Source organism: Ylistrum balloti, unplaced genomic scaffold (genome assembly GCF_031769215.1).
Source record: "Ylistrum balloti isolate Yb309-2 unplaced genomic scaffold, AGI_CSIRO_Ybal_v1 Utg370158, whole genome shotgun sequence".
NCBI lineage: Eukaryota > Metazoa > Mollusca > Bivalvia > Pectinida > Pectinidae > Ylistrum > Ylistrum balloti.
In genome coordinates, this window is record NW_026782155.1 from 589,460 (window position 1) to 611,265 (window position 21,806).

General features: G+C 33.8%; 1 protein-coding gene across 1 annotated transcript; it reads right to left on the reverse strand.

Annotated features, from left to right (window-relative positions):
- Nucleotides 1-3,489: 3,489 nt before the first annotated feature.
- Nucleotides 3,490-14,746, reverse strand: LOC132550939 (cytochrome P450 4A25-like). Its single transcript, XM_060215041.1, has 12 exons — nucleotides 14,728-14,746; nucleotides 12,446-12,640; nucleotides 11,741-11,868; nucleotides 10,552-10,676; nucleotides 9,962-10,024; nucleotides 8,868-8,991; nucleotides 8,186-8,318; nucleotides 6,359-6,482; nucleotides 5,756-5,951; nucleotides 4,676-4,752; nucleotides 4,175-4,240; nucleotides 3,490-3,589 (listed from the first exon to the last, which is right to left on the reverse strand). The coding sequence occupies exons 1-12, from the start codon at nucleotides 14,744-14,746 to the stop codon at nucleotides 3,490-3,492; spliced, it is 1,350 nt and encodes a 449-aa protein (XP_060071024.1).
- Nucleotides 14,747-21,806: the final 7,060 nt, after the last annotated feature.

Consider the following 21,806-nt stretch of genomic DNA (forward strand, 5'->3'; position numbering starts at 1 on the left):
ATTGACACAAATTTTCTAACACGTTTTAGAATACCGATCGTATTTTCTTACATACATAATCAATATGGTCATTCCATGATAAACAATTATCAATATAAACTCCAAGCAGTATAGCACATCGAACAGTTCCAATGACAACACTGTCTACTTTAATACACAATTGTCTAAGTTTTGACATCCTCTGTGAGAAACCAATTAGCATACATATAGTTTTTATTAAGTTTAAACTCATCTTATTTTCTGCCATTCACGTACATGATAATTCCAGATCCTCACTTAGTTTACATTCAACTTCATCAGTAGATGAACCTTTCACTGTTTGTGACGTGTCATCAGCATACATTGTAATAGATGAGTGCCGTAAACTTTAAGGATAATCATTTATATGAATTATAAAACATAATGGTCCTAAAATTGAACCTTGGGGAACGACGATTGTTATATCTTTGCATGAGGATAGACCACTTTTGAAATTTACAGTTTGCCTTCTATCAGACAAATGTGATTTTAAAAATATCATTGCAGGTTCCGAGACACCATAAGCTCTTATTTTGAGTAAGAACACTTCATGACTCACCGTGTCAAAGGTTTTACGTAAGTCGAAAAACAAAACAACTGTTAATTTACCATCGTCAATGTTTTTTGACCATTCATCTACTAATCCTGAAAGGACGGTTTCGGTGGAATGGTGTGGTATAAAGCCATACTGAGATTCAGTACGTAAATCATTAGACGACAAATCATTATAGAATGAGTTGTAAACATGTCTCTCAAAAGTTTTACTAACAACATAGAGAAAAGATACAGGTCTATAGTTATTTACACGGGTCCTATCACCAGATTTGAATATTGGTGTCACCTTTGCCTTTTTCCACTCTGTAGGAAATGATCCCGAGTTTATTGCTTTATTGAAAATATATGTTAGAGGTTCGACAGTTGTTTCACTTGCTGATTAAAGCAATCTCGCAGACATTCGGTCAATACCAGTAGCTTTGCCATCATGTAACTCTTTGACCTGTTTTCTTATAACGTCTTGTGTTATTAAGGGGATAAAAACTTATTTTAATTAGAACTAGATTTGTCTGAATTTGGTAAAGATACGTTTTTCCAAATATCAAAGCCAATATTACAAAAATAATCACTGAAAGCATTTTAAATATCTACTTTCTCTGTTATGCTCTCGCCATCTATATTAAGACTTGAGGCACAATTCGCTTTGGAGGACACCATCAGTCTCATTTTTTGCCACTTATCCTTGGAATTGTTTGCACATTGAAGCAAAACTTCATCTAAGTAATCACGTTTTGCCTTTTCAATTTTTGTTAAAACTGTTTCTAGAAGCTTTATATTAATACCAGTCAGAACTAGATCGAGATGATCTTGCTTTATCATGTAGATAATCACGTGTGTGCATTTCACTGCGATTAATCATCATTTATTCATAATTCAGTTTTAGCACCGACACATTCTTCATTTAAGAGAAGATGGCTGTCAATGACACTGAAGAATAACTGCTTAAATGAATCCCATGCATAATCTATGTTATCAGAAACCTCTATGACTGACCATGGTACTTTGCCAGGTCAGCTTTGAGTTTATCCACATTAACTTTTTTTTGAAAATTCTAAATTTGATATAAACATTTTCATTGTTAGTATCAACTTTGTTTAGTTTTCTAATAGCATACACGAAGTGATGATCACTCACTCCTAAAGGAATGACCCCAGCCTCTCTACAACAGAATGAATCAGAAGTATGAATATAATTAATAAGAGTAACTCAATCTTTAGTCTCTCAAGTAGGAGATACAAAATATTCATTTAAGTGTTCAGTTTATTGTTTGTCAGTTCATCTACGTTGAAGTCACCCATAATAATTAAAGGTTGGTCAGGTGCTGAAACAGATTCAATTATCTGATCAAATCGGGGAAACCAGTCAACTTTTTCACTTGGAGGTCGGTATACGGAAACACATCCAATACAAGAAGAAATAGTGAGTTTGAGGATCAAAACAAGCACCTCCATAATATTTGGAATACTGAAACTTTCATCATCAAACAGACAGTGAGTCTTTCACATAGACAAGGACTCCTCCACCATGTCGGTTTCTGTCTCGACGGTGTGTAGTGTATCCATATATGGAAACATCCTGTTGATCCACAGAACTATCGAGTTTACTTTCAGTTATTGCTAAGATATCAAATGACTATTTTCTCATTAAAATCTTGATTTGGTCCAGTTTATTTAAAAGGCCAAAAGCATTTGAACGAGCAAATTTCAATCCCTTCGGCAATGAAATTGTCAGAAGATACATTGAAGTCACAACGAGAAATGTTTTCAACACATTTGTCATAAATCGAATCGAGAATAGTGTTTATTTCAACAGAGTTAAGATTGTTAATACAAGTACTGTGGAATAAGTCTTTACACCCTATACAGGTATATGCCGTCACGGTTGAGTGGACAGTCATATCACATATACCACACTCGGTAGTACTGGGCTCTCCAGGGCCAGGGTTTATATTCACATAATTAGATAAGACTATGTATAGTATAAGAAGGAACTTAACAGTGTTCACATCCCTACATGTGTTCTTTACCGTCTTATTTGGACAATTCAAAAATGTTCTGCTAACTATTTCAGCTCCATAACACTTCAGTTTTATCCAAAATTGGAAAATTTAATTACCTCTAAGGACTCTTAACCTGAGATGATAAACTAGATACCCGACGAGTTAGCCCTTATCAGACTTTGTGTGACTTTAGAGTACCTCGATAAAAAAAAAAAAAAAACTAAAACAAAAAAAGATGTGTTTATGAAACCTAACACTACAACTTTATAGAAGGAATTTATTTCTGAATACCTGCCTTAAAATCAACAAAAAACTACTTACATTTCAGCAAATCTTTCACAACATGACCACGTGTAAACAATATGGAAATTCCACTTCCTATAAAGCTAGTTTTGGGTGCGTAGACACAGATTCGAGACTGCCCAAATAGTAATTTCCAACACAAAGCTAAAATGTTATTCGGAAAAAAAATGAAACCCCACATTGTCGTCTTCAACCTGACAAGACCAATGTTAGCAAGGATTTATTTTTTCAGATTTTACTTAAAACCTTTATAATGGGTTATCTAATGAATAAATATATTACCCATGGCCACATCGAGAAACTGTGTACTGCTACCTAAAATCGAAATGTTCTTCACAAGCAGAGTTACTGAAATCAGTTTCGGTTATAAGACCAACATATAGCTTGTACATCTAGACTTGTCACAAAGACAAACCAACTGAATATAATATAGATATTATACAACATTTGTTACAAAAGCAAGTCCATGGACGATTATGATCATCTGGCTTTTACGTGAGAAGTAATTGAATCATGACCTGTTGTTGAAGACGAAACTGTGAACAGTTTACTATTGGGAATCCGTCTGTTTATGTAACTATGCAAGACAATCTTTGACAATTTCATTAAAAGAATCATCGTTTTTCTAATTTGATGAAGATTCCATTTTTAGAGCGAGTAACGACTTCTTTGTTGGGAACAGGTTCGTGATTAGGATCTGGTAATATCCGGAATCTGAAACAAATATAAGCTATTAATATAATTGGCATAACTATGAGTATTCGTGTATTTTGTTTCTTCATGGTGGTATATATGTTTAATTCTACGAAGTGTTAGATCATATTCTTCGGTTGGTTACACATTCATTATCATCATTCATGTTTTCCATGGAATTTACCTATTTACTTTGCGTACGTCGCAGGAGACATTAATGCTATTTCTATTCCAGACGGTTGTAAATACAGGGTATACTAAACACTTATCATTGGTTCATTCATTTCGTTGAAATTACCAGAAAATGTTTTTTCATTAATGGTATCGCTGGACTTAAAATACAGTTACATCTACCCTTCTTCTATTGAATATTTTATTTGATACGTTTGCAAATATACCATTCATTAACCTGATAGCCATATATGTAAACAATGATATATCTGATATGCTTGACACAACACATTTCATTTTTCACATAGGTCACCTCACTCACTCTCTTAAAATATATATAAATACAAGACACATTACCTCTTCTTCCTAATTGTCAATTTTCTCGAAAATATTAGGATCACGATGCTATATTTTTTTTCAAATTGATGAACTCACCTTTGAACCAACTTTGCGAGAGCCACCTTTTGCTCGTCTAAAGCGAAATGCTGACCAATACAATTTCTGAAAAAATCCAAATGATTCATCGAAGCAAACAGAAAAATCTTGGTATATGAGAATAGGACAGGTCTGTGAAAAGATGTGTCTCATCTGGCTTAGCCTTCGGTGTTGTGTGAAGGACCAGAACATCCCATTTCACCTTTTCGATTTGGTAGTGTCTTTTCAAATTTGAAATTCGTTTCAGATTTTTGTTGCTATGCAACAAATCATTTGCTATAAAAGTGTCTAAGTTCACAATTTAATACAATTTGTACCAAGCATCTATTCAATATTTTCACAAATTCATTGACAATTGCGAGAAATTATGCTGGAATTATTGTTTTACATGACAAAAAGGACATGGCGTCTTTTAACGTATCACTGTTTCGGGCTTTACTAAACTGATATTATCAGACACATCATTTGAAAAACATCAGCGCAGGTCTAAGTTTGTCATACCTTGGTCCTGCTGAGAATGGCACATAATCGTAAGGATCCCTCCCACCATTATCAGTAAAGCGATCTGGACGGAACTCCTGAAAAATTTGACGAGAATTAGTACATTATAAAAATATTTATAAAAAAAGATTTCATACTTATTCATAGAAAAACTTGATAAGTTAATTGCAATTGTCCGAACATGCTCTAGCAAAATTGCAGTACCCAAAGTGATCTGATTATTTAAAAAGAATGTCAGTTACATGTGGCATTCAGGTTACGGCAAAACAACAAACGAACAACAAAACTCCAAAAGCAGTGTCGACCACTTACAATGTCGAATATTGATAAAAATAAATAAAATATTAGACCTAAATAACATTTTTCAATGAAAGTTATGAATGAGTATTGTTAGGTAATGAATTAACTGCTTTAAACAGTTGTTTCGTCATTTTAGGACTCATCAGTGTACCTGAGGGCCTAAACTTTGAACCATAAGAGGCGACCGAAGAACTTTGATTCTATGTATGCCTCTCCTTCTATAAATATAACGAAATACACGATATATCTTTTGATAATTAAATTATTCTTAAAGGGATATTCATTACAAGAGATCAAAAGGAAATTCTATATAGATATAGCCAGAACTAGTTGTATGCATCGGTTGAACAGTGTAAAATATTTGTGAATATTTAAAAATTGAAACAAAATAAGCAAAACAAAGCGATGAAAGTTTTATACCAACAGAATTTATAAATGATCAGTATACAGTGTTGTGCACTTCAAAGATACTTCTCAAAAAATCTATGATTCAGACATCTCTTGGGTTCCTGATTAACAATGTACTTTATCAAATTTATATTGGCAAGAGGTATTTCTGAATATTGCACAAAGCAACCAGAAACTTGCTAACTGAGGTAAAACATTCTTTTAACCGTAAAAGATTTTAGTTTGAATAACCTTTTTCGAATTTTACCACAGACAAATCGCGAATAAGACTGCCGTGAAAGGAATATCTTCTTCAACAACTGAATTTATCTCGGATTTGAACAGCGAAAGAATGTATTAACAAGTATTTCATGTTATTGTACTTATGCTTACTCCTGGCTTAATCCATGCGTCTTCGTTATGATGTAGGACATGTATCATAATATTGACCTCAGTATTGACAGGAAGCTTTACACCATCTATTTCCATATCACACGTGGTCACTCTTGCAATGGCAGGAACTGGCGAGTACATCCTAATTGCCTCTTTTATAAACAGGGAGAGTCTGGTGAATTCCTGAATATCAGACCTGCAGGCACAAAGACAAACCACTGATTGCATGTTTTATGATATCACATAAATTAAATGTAGAATTGTGTTATCAATTCAAACGTCATCTCTGTCAATCGCATTCATAACTATGATGAAGCGATATACTTTACCGTGAACGATTACGTTTTTTCGATATGCTTCTATCTTCTTGTATTGGTTTCTTATGGACAAAGACGTATCTGAACGAACTTACTTTGTAAACTGTCATACATGTACAAATCACCATAAATTCCGAGTAGTTTCATTTATTATCCAATTGCACTGGTTTTTGATAAATTTATTTTGTTGAACTAATGTTTTTGCAAATAACCTCTCGATAACTATAATCAAATACAGACTATTAATATATAATCGCAACGTTTTAATACAATATATTCATCCTACCATTCCACGTTTTTTCTTTCTCCTAAAATACTCTTCACTTCCTCATACACCTTCTGTTGTTCCTCCTGATGTTTTGCGAGAGAATAAATTCCCCAACTGATTGCTGATGCAGTTGTGTCGTGACCTGTCATTGAATAAGTTTGGAGTTTTCAAGAAGAAACTATGTATTTCATATATCGTCATAATAAAATATTCATATACTTTCATTTGTTATTTCTATACCTGGCATAAAGTTATCGACCCTTAAACATAATGGTTTTTCAGCGCCATGTACGAATTTGATTTGAAACGTTCATTTTTGTCAAGTACAATTGAGTGAAGACTTACTTTTATACTTGTACTAGTAGAGCACAAGAAACATGTAAAAAATGACCATCCGATGACCTTGACCAATCCACGGAGCAATTAACTTATCATTGTCGTACCTTTATATCATTTATCCCTTCCTCAAAATCGTGTGTGTACACGGTAGGTAATTCATATATTTTATAACTGAACCAACCATAAACAAGTCATATGCAAAATGTTAGTGCTTCGATAATGTGAATTATAAATAAACATCAGTTAACAAAACACCTGTATATTAAACAAACCATAGTATGTTTGATAACGATATTTCTTGTATATAATATTTCATAATAAAATCATGGAAATTAATTAGTTTATTATTGCTTTACGTTCTATTAAAAACACGAGTCAATTTAGGTTGTGCCGGGTTAGTGTGGTGGAGGAAAGCCGGAGGTCCTGGGAGAAAAACCAATACCCTTCGACTGCCCCAACGTAGGTCTCGAATCCGGAACGCAGAGGTAGAAGGCTAGCGATAAAGACAGTCAGATGCCTTGACCACTCTTATCGCCGCCCATGCATATTTTACATATATGTAATTATATTAGATATCACGTTTAACATTTAATCTATAATAACACGTGAGTGAATCTATTTGTGAGATGATTCCAAACCTTGCAACATTTTACTAATGCATATGTTTAAAATGAAATCGGTGTTAAGTATAAAATTATTATATCGTGCATAGAATTACTTGCGACAACATTTCATCTAGTTACACATTTTTTGCTATGTTATCATGAATTAAAACAGATCTAAACTGAAAGAATCCTGCAGCAGTGGAAAAAGTAATTTGTATTGTAAGGTAAAAAAACCTTGAACATCAGGATCGTGACTGGAGAAAAGGAAATGTGTTTATATCATGAATAATATTTCAAACTTAGGCAGAATCACATCTAGCACAGATCGAAGTTCAAGATTCTGTTCATTACATAACATAATCAGATTTATTAGGTATATTGACAGCCTCACTTGTACTATCGCTTTACATGGTAGGTGTGTTAGCTTTTTGTGGTTTCTTGACAGAAGACCTCCCATTAAAATCATATCGGCCTGGATTGTCACCTTACCCAAATCAATTATTTTTCGGATGTCTTTCAACACTTTCTTTCCTTTATTAAAGGGTTATTGGTTAATCACCACAAATGTTAACCTGGATCCATGTGACATGAAGACAAACCTTGTCTAACCTAGTCTTTATCTTGTGCACTACAAGTTGATCAGGTGAAAAGTGTAGTCTATACCCAACTGTAGATATAAGATATTTGTCTGGTTTAATAACTCAACTGATAATCGTTTTGCAGTTGGATGACCATTTTCATCATGCAGTAAATGTAGTTTTCTTATTCTTTATTTCTCTGAGAGTTATTCTATTGTTTTTGCATAATTAGAAAACAAACTAGCACATAGATATATAAGAGTGCTCTGAATCAATCCTTTTTTCTCGGATCAGCTAAGGCCACCCTTCTAAGACTTACTTACCCTCAAAGAGAAAGGTATCAACTTCGTCTCTGATTTCACGGTCCGTTAGTCCCACACCTTGTTCATCTCTGGCTGTCAAGAGGATATCTAAGAAATCCAGGTGGCGCTTTTTAAGGATAGACGGGTCCGATTCCTAACACAATGAGAAATGCTCCCAAAAATTAACGTTTCAAGTGAAGAAAATAAGAAAAGAAATTTCCGACAGAAAATATATTCATGCATTAATAAATAAGGTGTGTTTTTCCAAATAACGATTTTCTGTTGATAGAGTAGTAATTTTAACTAATAATAACGTTGCTAACTCAGCCAGGATAGGAAAACACGGTTAAGTGGCCAAACGTGATTAACTCTGAATACATCATCTTCAGATTCAGACTGTGTAATGTCGTAACAGCATGTAGACGTTTCGATTTTTATGTTATTTGTGCCCTCAGCAAATTATGAGAGACCACCATCCTGTTAAGGGAGGTTTCTTCCAGGTTTATTTTCGCCTTCCCATTAAAAATAACATACATGGGGATTTACATGAAACTTTTTCACTGTGCGGACAGAAAAGGGCGAAATTGTAAGTGTGATGAAAGTTTCCAGTATACACCTCTATCTATTTTGTTGGATGATATGTTCATAAATTACTGCATGTTAACTTCAATGCTGAACTTTTGTTGTGATTGTTTCAACTTACCAACGATTTTCTTCTTGCGTTGATAACTTTTTCATCGAAGTCATGTATATATTTCACATGCTTAGAAAACTCCCTTCCCGTAGGAGATAGATAGAACGGAAACTTATGCCACAGCCATGGAGACCTAAGATAAATTTGTGATAGATTGGGATGTGTTTCCAAAATACAACAATGGTCAGATATGTACAAATATGTTAACATTAGTTGAAACAAGATTGTTCAAATAAATCTCAAATGATATTTGAAATTTTGCTTCCCTAACATGGGTAGTCGAATGATTCACGAATACACACAAAAGCTGAAGCAATAAAGAACATATATGTGGTGAGAATCAATTAACGAACCACAAACTGCTGTGTGTATTGAATCTTAAATGTTCGTATCTCCCCTTGAATAGGGAACGGAGCTTCAAATTAACAGATTAATGTTAACATACACCAATGATAAATTTTATGTTGTTGATCAAATTATTTAGTAATGATATTTTTAAACTAACCTTAATTGGATAAATGTACACAAGAAGTAGATGTACGGTTAAGCTATCAGTGTATGTTATTAAGTAAGATTACGTAAAAATTAAAACACATGAACACCACGAGAAGTGTAACATTGTTAAACTATTGGTATCAAAGTTGAGATGACTGGGTTTCATTATAAATAGGGAAGGAGTAAAGGTTTCATAATTAGCTTGGAAATGAACCGAAAGTAATCGGTGATAATTCTGGTTTGTTTGTTTTCTTCACATATCAACTTTTGTCTTCCCGTGACCTGAGGGTTTGAGTATTTAAAAGGTCGAATATCTGAAGGTATGCTAAAGAATAAATTGTTTGAAAAACATTTTACCAGTGTATATGAACCATACATGTTCCAAAGAAATGTATTTCATTTCCTTTTAAAATCTTAATGTTACATGTCTGTATTCAAAACTCTACATAGATATTTCAACAGCAAAAAATCCTAAAAACAAAACTCAATCGAAGAGATAGACATATATACTCCTACCTTCAATTCACAGTAAACAACGTTGACAGATTTATTTCTTTGCTTTTATACGCTAATGCCGTGAGTTTTATGATAGTTTGTAATATACTTGCAGCAAACGTAGCTGGGCTAGATGGCCAAGTCTTCGTGTTGCGTCTACGAAGGGATGAATTGATCTGCATTGTAAATAAAAGAATTGGATGAATTCTAAGATTTTGCTTTAGCCAGTTTACCTCCCTATCTAGATTTTCACTTTTTCGATCATTTTGAACTTTCCTCAGTCGCCCGCGTGGTTTCAAAGTGTAGACCCTTTGCATCACTAATGCTTCCTAATGACACAGCTCTATGATGCAGTTCACTTCTCTCTTCTGTATCTATCTCTTAATTTGTATTAAAAGGTGTTACAAACACACTTAAGAAGTATCCGAAAATAAAGTCTATCCCAGATTTATCTGTAAGTCATTTCTAAATTTACATTAACAACGATAAGATCGCACAACTGTGCGATAGAACCCCTGCAACATGCGCACAAATGGGCGATAGCTATTTTCGTATCGTTATCGTTTTCCTATCATGCATAATCATGTATACATCGTTCACACATCGTGTAGTGCACGACTAACCAACTGTGAAATATCAATATCGTTTTATTAATTTACACTTGGAAATTAAATAAAACAATAAGAAATAATGGATTACACACCCTTGTTGTTGAATGTCCCCTTCATATGAAACCGAACAACGTAACATTGTATCAAGAGTAGCAAGTCCAACGGAATCGTAAATCTCCACACTGTCTCCGCCAGATGTCGCTTTCTCCATCTTGTCCTACATTGTAATGGCAACAAGTGGTATTATGTCATGTTTCAATTCTGGATTGCATAGTACGGATACGTACATCTTATCAAACTCCAGATAGAATCGTGTATCAAAACAAATATAGAAGTAAATCGGATTTATTGCCAATCATCATTATTAACCTATTGGTTTCTATATGTCACAGTTGAGTCGATATCCAAGAGCCTGTTCGATTTATAACGATTTTCTAGCAAGATGTCAACGACTGACAAACTGACAATAAAGTGTTTCTAGATTTTGAGAGGATACAGGTTGATTAAATCGATTTGGACGATTTACAGCCGTCTTAATTATCTGAAAAGAAAATATTCTATCTTTAATGCTAGCTTTGTGATTTGTTTGAAGCTAGATATTATAGTTGTTTGTTCCGTTGTTGTTTTCTTATTTAGTGACTTCTGCACATCCCCGTCGTCTAGGTTTTGACATTCCTTTCTCGTGGATTTTCTTCAGTCGTCATCAAAGCTTCAAAATTTAGGCCGTTAGCATCAATAAAGATTCCATGAATGACGAAACAGCTGTATGAGGCAGTTGATTGTTGTTTGGCTTTACTGTATTTAAATCTAAATAGTTAAAAGTACTATTTACTTGTGTGTCTCTTGTACAATCTTGGCAGCGAGACATTACGTACTTGGACTAACATTAAGATTTACATGACGGAAGTCATCGACGAAGTAGAAGACGTTTACTTTCCGGAATACTAGACTGGCCTTCTTCTCCTTGTACTTGTTAGGAATCACCGTGTTCATTTCTTTTTTGCACACATTTTGCTTTATTTTTGTTGAAGTTGAATTTGAATTGTAATTGATGTTAAAAGACAGTGATATTTTGTAGTTTCATTCATGAAGCGTGCAGGGCTAGATATATTTTTCACGTTTATGGTTCATGAACATTTGTCTATTGTTAAGAAAGAGTTCGCCAGACAAAATCCAGTGAAATGACTGCTGTACAGATTAGTAGATAGACGGATGGACAAACAGATTGAAGAATATTCTCTCTCAATGTAATCAGTTAGAATATAATAAGTGTTTACTTACCAGAAAAATGTCAAAAACTTTGTTATAAATGCCAGCATAAGGCTTAAGAACATCGAAGTGAAAAGCCGGTGTCAAAAGCCGTCGATTTCTCTCCCACTTCTTACCCTCACTAAGCAGAAGTCCATCACCTGAAATATCAAAACATCCATCATTGAAATATATCTGTTATATCGTTGCTTCTTAATTCGAACATTTGCACAGATATTTGTAAAAAAACATTATTTACAGATGTGGAAAATTTGCATTCTGCAATGTATACTGTGTTACCGTATATATCATTATCACTTTCGATTTAGTAGAACATGTCTTCGGTTGATCTTTTAACAAACTATTGGCATGCCAATGGGAACTGATTTTGCCCCTCTTGTGGCTGACTTCTCTTTTTTCATGTGAGGCTGAATTTACCGAAGAGGTTATCGAACCAGGTCATAAAGACATTGCAAGGTCGTTTAGTTATACTTTCAGATTCCACTTGCCATTAATTACGGTACAGATTTTCTTTCTTTTATTTACCAAAAGGTACACACAAAAAGACGAATTTCGTTTCCAATTTATCTGTTTTAGGGTTTTCCGTTCCGTAAAAAAGCTTACAAAAGAACAAATAGAAAACTCAAAAAGGCTGATAATTAAAATTATATTTACGTACGCATTGGTATGTTGTCCACATAGAACACACATGAAATAATATATTCACGTGTTACATACCTAGCCAGTCTATAAACATGCTGTATCCACCACCCAAGTGTTTTGGTTTTGGTTCTGAAGATTTCAGAACTACTTTGGCAGTCTCAGAATGACACACAGATAGAACAGGATAGAAACCCATTATCCAGTAGGATACAATTTTACTCTTTGTCTGGGCAACGACATCAGCACAGAGGTTGATGACGTGGTCAAAATCTGAAAACTAAACAAAAGGCAGATAAAAAATTGTTATATATCATTCTTATTGTAATTTAGGACAATTTTTAAAAAAAAGTTACGTTCAAGTGGCAATCTCTAAACACTCTGCTAGTTCTTATATTTAGCAATGATATTTGTCATCGGGCCAACTGGATACAATGACGATGAATAAATGCTTATGCCGTAACCTGACCAATCTTAACTACACTTAGGCTAACACTTTGCCTATACATCGTCAACTTATTCATATCTCAGAAAGAAGAAAAACGACATAGTAGTTAGAAAGAATGAAAAAAAAAAAAAAAAAAATGCTGCGATCACTGCAATATACTTATTGTGGAAACTTTTGCCTGGAAAAGGAGTAGATTATTACTTTGATTTCCCTATTATGCGTTAAGCCATTTCTGGGGTGCAACTTCCCTCCATACCAGCTTATAGTATTAACATGTCATATTTTATCCGAGCTTGTGAGACACAGACTGATACATATAACGTTAAAGTTTTACATTTGTGATAGAGATATCATTAAGAAATATTCCATTTCCTTATTCTAACTGAAGTTGAACACGTTTAATGGCCGTAAGTACACCTGTTGGCTCTGTTGTTTATCATCTCTCAAATTCGGAACGTGATATTAATTACGTGGATTGTTCAAGACTTGTATAATGGTTATCGACGATTTAACAGGCGGCATTGTCTCTTCTGGATGAGTAATTCTCTTTTTACTTGTTTAGTGACCTCCGTGAAAATCTCCCTTGTGTTCATATTTAACCCTAGTTTTATTGTACGTTACCGATCTTTTTAATGACTAGAATATTGCAGTTTGATCAGAGACTTGTCTATTTTACCTCACTACCATTATGTTTTGTGTATGTTTTGATGGTCAAAACTCGCGAACACCCGTCAATGTAGAAATGATTTCGAAACCAAGACTATCAAATGCTATGCTTTTAAAGCAATGACTTTTTCATATGTTTGAAAATGATAAGTACAAACTGCTTCACAAACAGTAATCAGTGAACCGCTTACAGTTGGCATTCATTAACATGTGAATACCAATGGGATAAGAGCAAATTCAAAGACGTATTTCGGTGCTACCCGTTGATGTTTATTATTATTTTGCTTTACATTTTAATTCTAAATTGTGCCTATTCAACTAAACCTTTGCCAAAATGTCTAATGTCCGTTCTCAGCATTTTAATATCAGGGTTACATTCTTATTCTGATACTGTTTATTCAAGAAGTGAAATTAATAGTATGTCGATTTTAAAGAACTCCAAAGACCGTTTGACCAATTCCCAACAATTTCTTCTAAAAATACTTCTACAAGAACACTCGATTTCTTTCACTCTGTATACCCTATTTTAAACCGGCAGGACGTCTTCGTTCTCTAATAATGATATCATTTGTTTGCAGGAAAGGTGAAAGGAGATACAAATATATGGTTGTGAACTATACTGAAGTGTATTTCGTGAAAATGCGTTTAAATGAAAGAAGGAATATACGTAGGACGAAATCATAAAAATGATCGAATTTCTGGTTGACAACATCTTCGTTCAGTTTGTTAGTAAGATCTTCCAATAGACTATTTGCATACCTATGATAACTGTCCTTATGTTCGCTGACTTGATTTTGTTTTCATACGAGGCTGCATTTATCACAAAGGTCACACATCCATGACAATGTCGTTTAGTTTCATTTATATATATATTGATTTCGTCTTGAGAAAAGAAATGTATTTACACGTCCATAGTATATACCGATCAGAATTTGAAATCAAAGACACGACAGACTTTTCTACGCCAGCCGCTTATCTTGATCTTTCCCATCTACGAATCCAATATGGACAGCTTCCCACCCAGCATGATCATCGTGATTTAAATTTCCCTATTAGAATTATTGTAGGAAAAAAATCGGAATAAGCGTCTGATGTAGAAGAATCCAAAAGTACCGCAGCCCCCCTTCCACATAATGACCTTATGATTTATTTCCGATTAAATCATTTCGACGTTGTTTTAAAATATAGATATATATATTTCTTAACAAAAACGTTTTGTAATTTCTGTGATATTGTATCTACTTACCAGATGAAGATGTCCCCATACTGGGTGAAACTTCCCGATTGGTTGGATTTTCTCTTGGTAATATAAGTGAATGTTCACTTTATATTTCTGTACAACTTCGAAAATTGTCTTTAAACATATGACTGTCAAGAACGTACCAATGACAAGAAGGTAGAAATCCATCATCGTCTATAGTGCTGAAAAATAAGACATATTCGGTATTTTCGGATGATAAACATCTAGTATCTAACTTCCTTTCTATGTAAATGTTTGTTCATGTTTGCAAGATCGTCCCGTTCTTGCGTTGATGATAGCATTTGTTCATATTTGACATTCGTTTTCGATAGAAAACAACATTTTATGCAGGCTATGATATAATATGATGCGATATGCTTCAAATGAAGCGTTCAATTCAAAAAGGTTTCATCAATATTCACCTAGAAAGTACCTTTTTCACGTTACCTGTACGTTTGCCCACTTCCCAATTTAATCTTTATTGTGTGTTATCTGTAGTAACCCAGTAAACTCCTGTGTCTATGTTTAAAAAATCCAAAATTCATCAATGGCCTCTACTATGACCTATGTTATTAACTCAGTCATGGGTGTGGGTCAGGGTGCACATCTTACTACAACACTTGTTCAAATCCTATAATAAAACATTAGATGCGGTCAAATCATCTTTATTAAAGTCTGTTGCATGCTTTAAACTCAAATATAAAGCTACATATTACAAATATAAAACCTTTGTGGCAGTTTAATTGGGAAAACTGTTTGGTGAACTTACAGCTGCTGCTCACTTATAATATTTACATATTTTTGGCCAAAGTACTGAAAAAGTTATCAAGTTCTGTGATCAGTAAAGTTGTTCTAGGAACAGATGGTCTTGTGATGGCACAATCAGGAAACTACTCTCAAATCTGACATTTTACCCAGACTGTAATTTTTTTTATCCAAATGTATATTTATTTCAATTTCATTCATTATTTCTGTGTACCTTTAATTGAAAATAAAATTTAAGTACAATTTGCCTTATTAGATTATACACAGAAAAGTTTCACATGGCCTGAATACTAGATTTGGCCATGTCAGTTAACTACTCCTGTAGACATCATACAATGTGTAAATGGTTAATCTTGTGTTATATTTAAATATTTCGTTGTCAAAGGCCACTTTTAGCGCAAACGTATTGTGAATCTCGTGACAATCGACGGCTGTTCTCATTACTGATTCTTGCTTCACCCCTCTCTCTCTCTCTTCTTTTGTGTGTATTCAATAACTTTATTAAACGAGTGACAGCCAATAATATCATTCAAATATTTACTCAGATATATCAGCAAGCTATGTGGAAGAATACCAATTCACCCCATTAAATGTGAAATGAGGGATCGCTAACTTAATACTCATGAAGATGGTAAACACGACGCTTGCCGAGTGTTTGCAACTTATTGCTAAGGTGAATGAACATTCATGTATAAATTCTTAGTTTACTACATGTGTTGTTTATTACAGGGACATTTAATATGGGATGGTATAATTATGTTACTGACTATTTTTTACGTATCAAAAAGCAATCGAAATAATTAAATTTATTCATACTGTAAAATTCATATGTTAAAACATGCTCTGTTTTCAGTAGTGTTATATGGAAAACAAGAGACAAAATAAATGTAAATTTTATGATAATAAATAATTATCAATTTTTTGTTACACATCGATTTTGAAAGTCATATTCGTATTAATAATGGTCTTACCTTCACATAGAAGACACCTGATATAGTCCTGCTAGCCGACACTGTTCAGTGTGATACCCTACCACTACGCCTTAAGAGTTGATCAATAAACGTCAGTCCTCAGATGACTTGGTAAACAAATACATGCTCACCGTCTATTTGACTTTGCTGAGTTCAAGGCCGTTTATATATATATGGGAGATAAAACTGAAAGACTTTGATTTAAAAATGGTTTGTTTTCGTCACTAGTCCATACGTGAAACAAATGTAGAGAGCGGATGCAGTAGTTAGGAAAAATGGACTTTTATCATATTAACTCAAATATAAAGACCTATTTGTTGTAAAGTGTTACCAGTATTGTTACCATACACTAAAACAACAAAGAAAATAACGTCATATCAACTTAGTTCGAAATTAAATGCGATGAAACTATGATAAAATACATGTGTGAACAAAAGACTGAGGTACTTTTAAACTCTTAAACAGATACAATGCGAGTAAGGACATGTAGGATATCTATCATCTACGTCATAGACAACAACTGCATGCAAAGCTTATTCTTACAGTACATAGGTATATACCTGGTAAGTTGACAATGTGTAAGAAGTGTAACAGTGAGCTTCGTTCTCGCAAGAGTATAATACACACAGGTAAAAGTGTGACATTTATCAATATAAGGTCTACAATGACTGGTCACAACAAATTAAATGATCATTCACTGACCCTACCGATTCAATCCTACCTGTGCACTGGACACAATGCAACAATAGAGTACCCCGAGGCGTCGCCAGGTGTACAAAGTTCAATTTAACTCAGTTTTATTCCGCAAGTATTTACAACTTACTACATACATAAGATGTTTACGAATGGCATATAACAGCATACATTCAACGGTCGTGCTTATTTCATCATCATCAATTTGTTGAAAACATACAATTTTACAAATGATATTACATATGCATTCAAGAAAAGTCGTGCATATATCATGATAGCCAACTAATGGATACGTCGACAACAAATACAGTGTTATTAACGTAACAAGAAATGACTACAATATATATTCGTTATACTCTTATAATTAACACACTTACTAGTTAATGTTGATATGAGCTATGATAGCTAGTGTACGGAAATCGTGTATATTATCGAGACTAAGCAATGATATAAACTTATAAATGGAAGGAAAACGCCAATAACATGGGTTTCCTATATTCTTAAATTTTGGTAATTCCTACAAAAATAAAATGATATTAATCATCTAAGTTACAACTCGGACAAAGTCTGCTCATTCGGTATATTATTATATCTGCCAGTTTCAATGGCAAACTTATGCTCGGAATGGCGAAATTTAGATAAACAAAGTCGATACTTTAAAGGAATAAACGTCTTCAAATAATATTGTGGAGTACATTTGCAATGTGCTCATATCAAGTGCATTTAGATGAAGACTCCAGTAATCCTCTCAGATGTTGCTGACTTTGGTCACAAACTCGTTGCGTTTTTCAAATACTAAATATTTTTATAATTATAAATATAGTGATTTGTCAACTCATCTCCGAAGCCGAGAGAAAAAAAGACAATATTTAACATGATTTACCCAGTTCAAACAATTACCTTTTTTACTAGTACTTAAAAAGGAATACGCAGTGTTAAAAATACAGTTTTTCGAGTACAAAGTTTTCACCAGTATTCTATCATTCTATACTTTTTTATGCATTCTCCTAGCTATCGACCTTATTCAAAATAAACAATTGCATTACATGTCAACTTTTTAACTTTTAAAATCTTCTTACAAAACAAAAAAGAACCATTTCCATATCAATACCCATTGAAGAACCCCAAACTTCACACGCATAATGCAATATATTACAAACATATGTATCAAATAAATGTAATAAGGTTTTGCAATTTAGACTTGATTAGAACAATTTGATGAAAGTGCATAGCTTTACGTCCCTAGTCAGATAACTGTTGTTGTATCTGACTGAATTTATTAATGTACTTACGTTTCACTCCCAAGTGGGAAAAACGGTCAACTTCCACTTTTTTGTCATGTATACGACCTGCATTTCTAAATACAACAATTTTTTGTTTTCTCTTTTTTAACTGTCAATTTCCACACAGTGGAATAACTATGAAGACTATCTAGAAGACTCTGCAAACCTTCAATGATTTCGGAAATCATTATCAAATAATTAGCATACATTAAAAGAAATAGACTTGATTCACCAACACCGTAATCAGATGCTCCATTTCCAATAAATGAAATTTATAAATCATTAAGAAAAAGTGAAAACAATACAGGTGATGATATTTCCCCTTTCGTTTATCCTATACTCGAAATAACCTTTAATTGAGACACAAGATTTAACTGAGTTACATAGTGACTTAATGACAGGTATCAATTTCTCTCGAATATCCAGATTTGTAGGCTTGTCCCATAAGCTGATTCTATCGACAAAACCAAACTCTTTACGAAAGTCTACGAAACTACAGTCTAAACGCTTCTTTGAAGACAAAGTTCTAGTTATTTATCACCGAGTGTAGTGCAAAAATAGCATCAATCGTACTAACTTCAGGACGAAACCAAACATCTAAAATGCGTTTATTTAATACCGATGTGAAAAGTTTACAGACAGCTAATCAAGCTTATACATCTACAATTATTAGGGTCATGACAATCGTCTTATGCACAGGAATAATCCTTGCCGATGGTCAATTAGACGGAAAGTAACCAGATTCATGTATATTTTCAAATATGGTGGAAAGGGCTGGAAGAAGCAACTTTTCCCAAATTTTGAAACAGTCATTTAATATGTCATCAGGTCCAGGTGATTTGCCGAAATGTAAACTCGACTCAATTCTTAGCTCATAATATAGAAAATCACGAAGTATGACCTCTGTGTCCTCCACTGTATGTTTCCCTTGCAGCCCATGGAATATGAGGCCATACATCACTCAGTGCCTGTGCTCTCTTTTCCATTTCATTTGTCTGCATGACAACTCTGGATACCGAATTCATTTCATGTTCTAACTGGTGAACTTTAGAGGTCAACAAGGTCATGTCTTTCTGAACTTGGTTAATTTTCAATGTATGTAATACGTGTATCTAATCTGTTAAAAAGTTCAGCCATATGCTTCAAAACAACCGCAGAATCCTGCGAAACACCCTTATATATATATATTTGTGTGCCTTACCGACAATACTAGCTGTAAATAAATGTCTGTTGGGAGTAGTATTTGTTTGAGGCTATGGTGTAATACAGCAAAGTGGTTCACACACATTTGCTTAAAACACAACAAATATGTCAACAATCAGTCCTTCACGTGATGATTAGTATACGGAGCTAAAAATAACAGAAACAAACCGGTACGAGGACATGTCCAGATAATCTCTAGACCTTGTTGTGGTAGGGGACCTCCTTGTAGTATGCCCTGCAGTGTACTGTTATTCTCTAGGGCGAATTGTCTTGTTACACCGAAATATCTTGGAAGAGTAGGCCACCCACTAACACTGGTGAAAAGCCATTGTTAGTCAGTCTACAGGTTTTGGCGTCAGTGAGGACACAGGATTTTGCAGCTTTGTTCTATTCAGTCAATGGCGTGAAAATCATGACGGCTTTCTCTCATTTGTAAAATACTCGCAATATACTCAAAATAAAACTGAAAAATATATTTGTATTCTGTGTGCAAGTTGACAAGAGATCCGACAGCCGGTCACTACGATTTAAATCGTAAGGCTAGTGATATCAAATAACCTATGGTATTCCCTATGTGACCTCTTTCTCAAGTCCAACAGGTAGTACATGTCAGCTGTACTATGCCACGAGGACGCAAAAACCTGTGGATATTGGACTTCTTCTAACACAACACGTGATACGATTTGAGAGGTTCAACGGACAGATAGTGATCAATTGATGTAACGGTATGTATTGGCAAATCTGTATAATCTAAACATATATTGTGAGCACTGATCGCATGAATGGAATGAATGCTTGAATCTAAAACAGCTACACTTTGTTGTCCAGTCTTATAGAAGCAACCATGTACGTAAAGCTTGGTCACTTCCGTTATATTTAGATAAATATATAGGTGGATGTTTAAGAAGTACAGCACTTAATTATAAAATATTTAAATATCTAAGTAATTTCGTTGCTGGGATTACAGCATATATAATTTAAATATATATTGATTATATATGATATTCAAAGTCAGGTAAAACTTGCCTGCTGGTAATTATTCTTAGAGGTAATTTTATTACAAATGACTTATTTGTTAATTGCAGTTTTAATCTCTTCTGATAATATAACCATTTAAGATTTTTAGTTTGTTTAATGATATTTTCTTTCTGAATCGTTGTATATTTTACCGGTTGATGGCCATAGTGACCTTTCATGTGTTGACGGGCCATTAAGAATGTCATGATAATAATAATAATTTGTTAATTAATTTTTTTCCAGCCAATGGAAACACCAAGTGTAACCAACTTTGTTTCTCAACGGAAAATATTATAATAGGGTGCATAAGTTTTAGTTAAATGTCAAAACTTTTTACCCTTACTAAACTCCATTGACTAATCCTTCATAATAAGTCTATATGGTGTGTATCTCAAACAAACTCTTGATAACAGAATTTCACAATGTCATATTTACACATCCTATACCTTATATCTATCAGGTGTATTTAATCATAGGTATTCAATACGTCTTTGTTCAATTTCATATTTGAATGGATTTTTACTGTCGACGAAACGAATATGCACCATTCAGTGAGTTGGTTGAGGAGCACATCGATCGTGAAATCGACATAACAAAAATAGAGACTAAATTTGATATTTACATTTTCAATACTTAGCTATTGGCATATGAAAATGCAGTTCTAGTACATAATTACTACTGACAATTTTAATTAAACTCATGCAACATATTTTATGTTAAAATGATATCATAAGTAATTTTGTAATGGTTATATACAGGTACATTACATGCATGTGATGTGTAGTTAATGGTAAACAGCTTCAATTTTAAAGTGTCTATAAAGCATCGCGCGTGCTTACTCTTTAGTTGAGGGGTCAACGATGAGAGAGTGGTTAAGGCGTCTGGCCGTCTTTATCACTAGCCTTCCACTCTGTGCCAAGGGTTAGAGGACTACCTTGCTTTTTCTCCAGAAACTTTCCTCCACCCCGATCTGGCACGTCCTTAAATGACCCTGGCTGTTAACATGTTGTAAAGCATCTATAAAGTAGATAAATACTGCTTTGTGTATTCAACTGTTGTATTTCCCTTCATGACATTTTGGCGGTGAGAACTGTTCTTTTGCGTTACTAAAGCTTCAAACATGTCATTTAATTTCAGTCTCGTGACGTCAAAC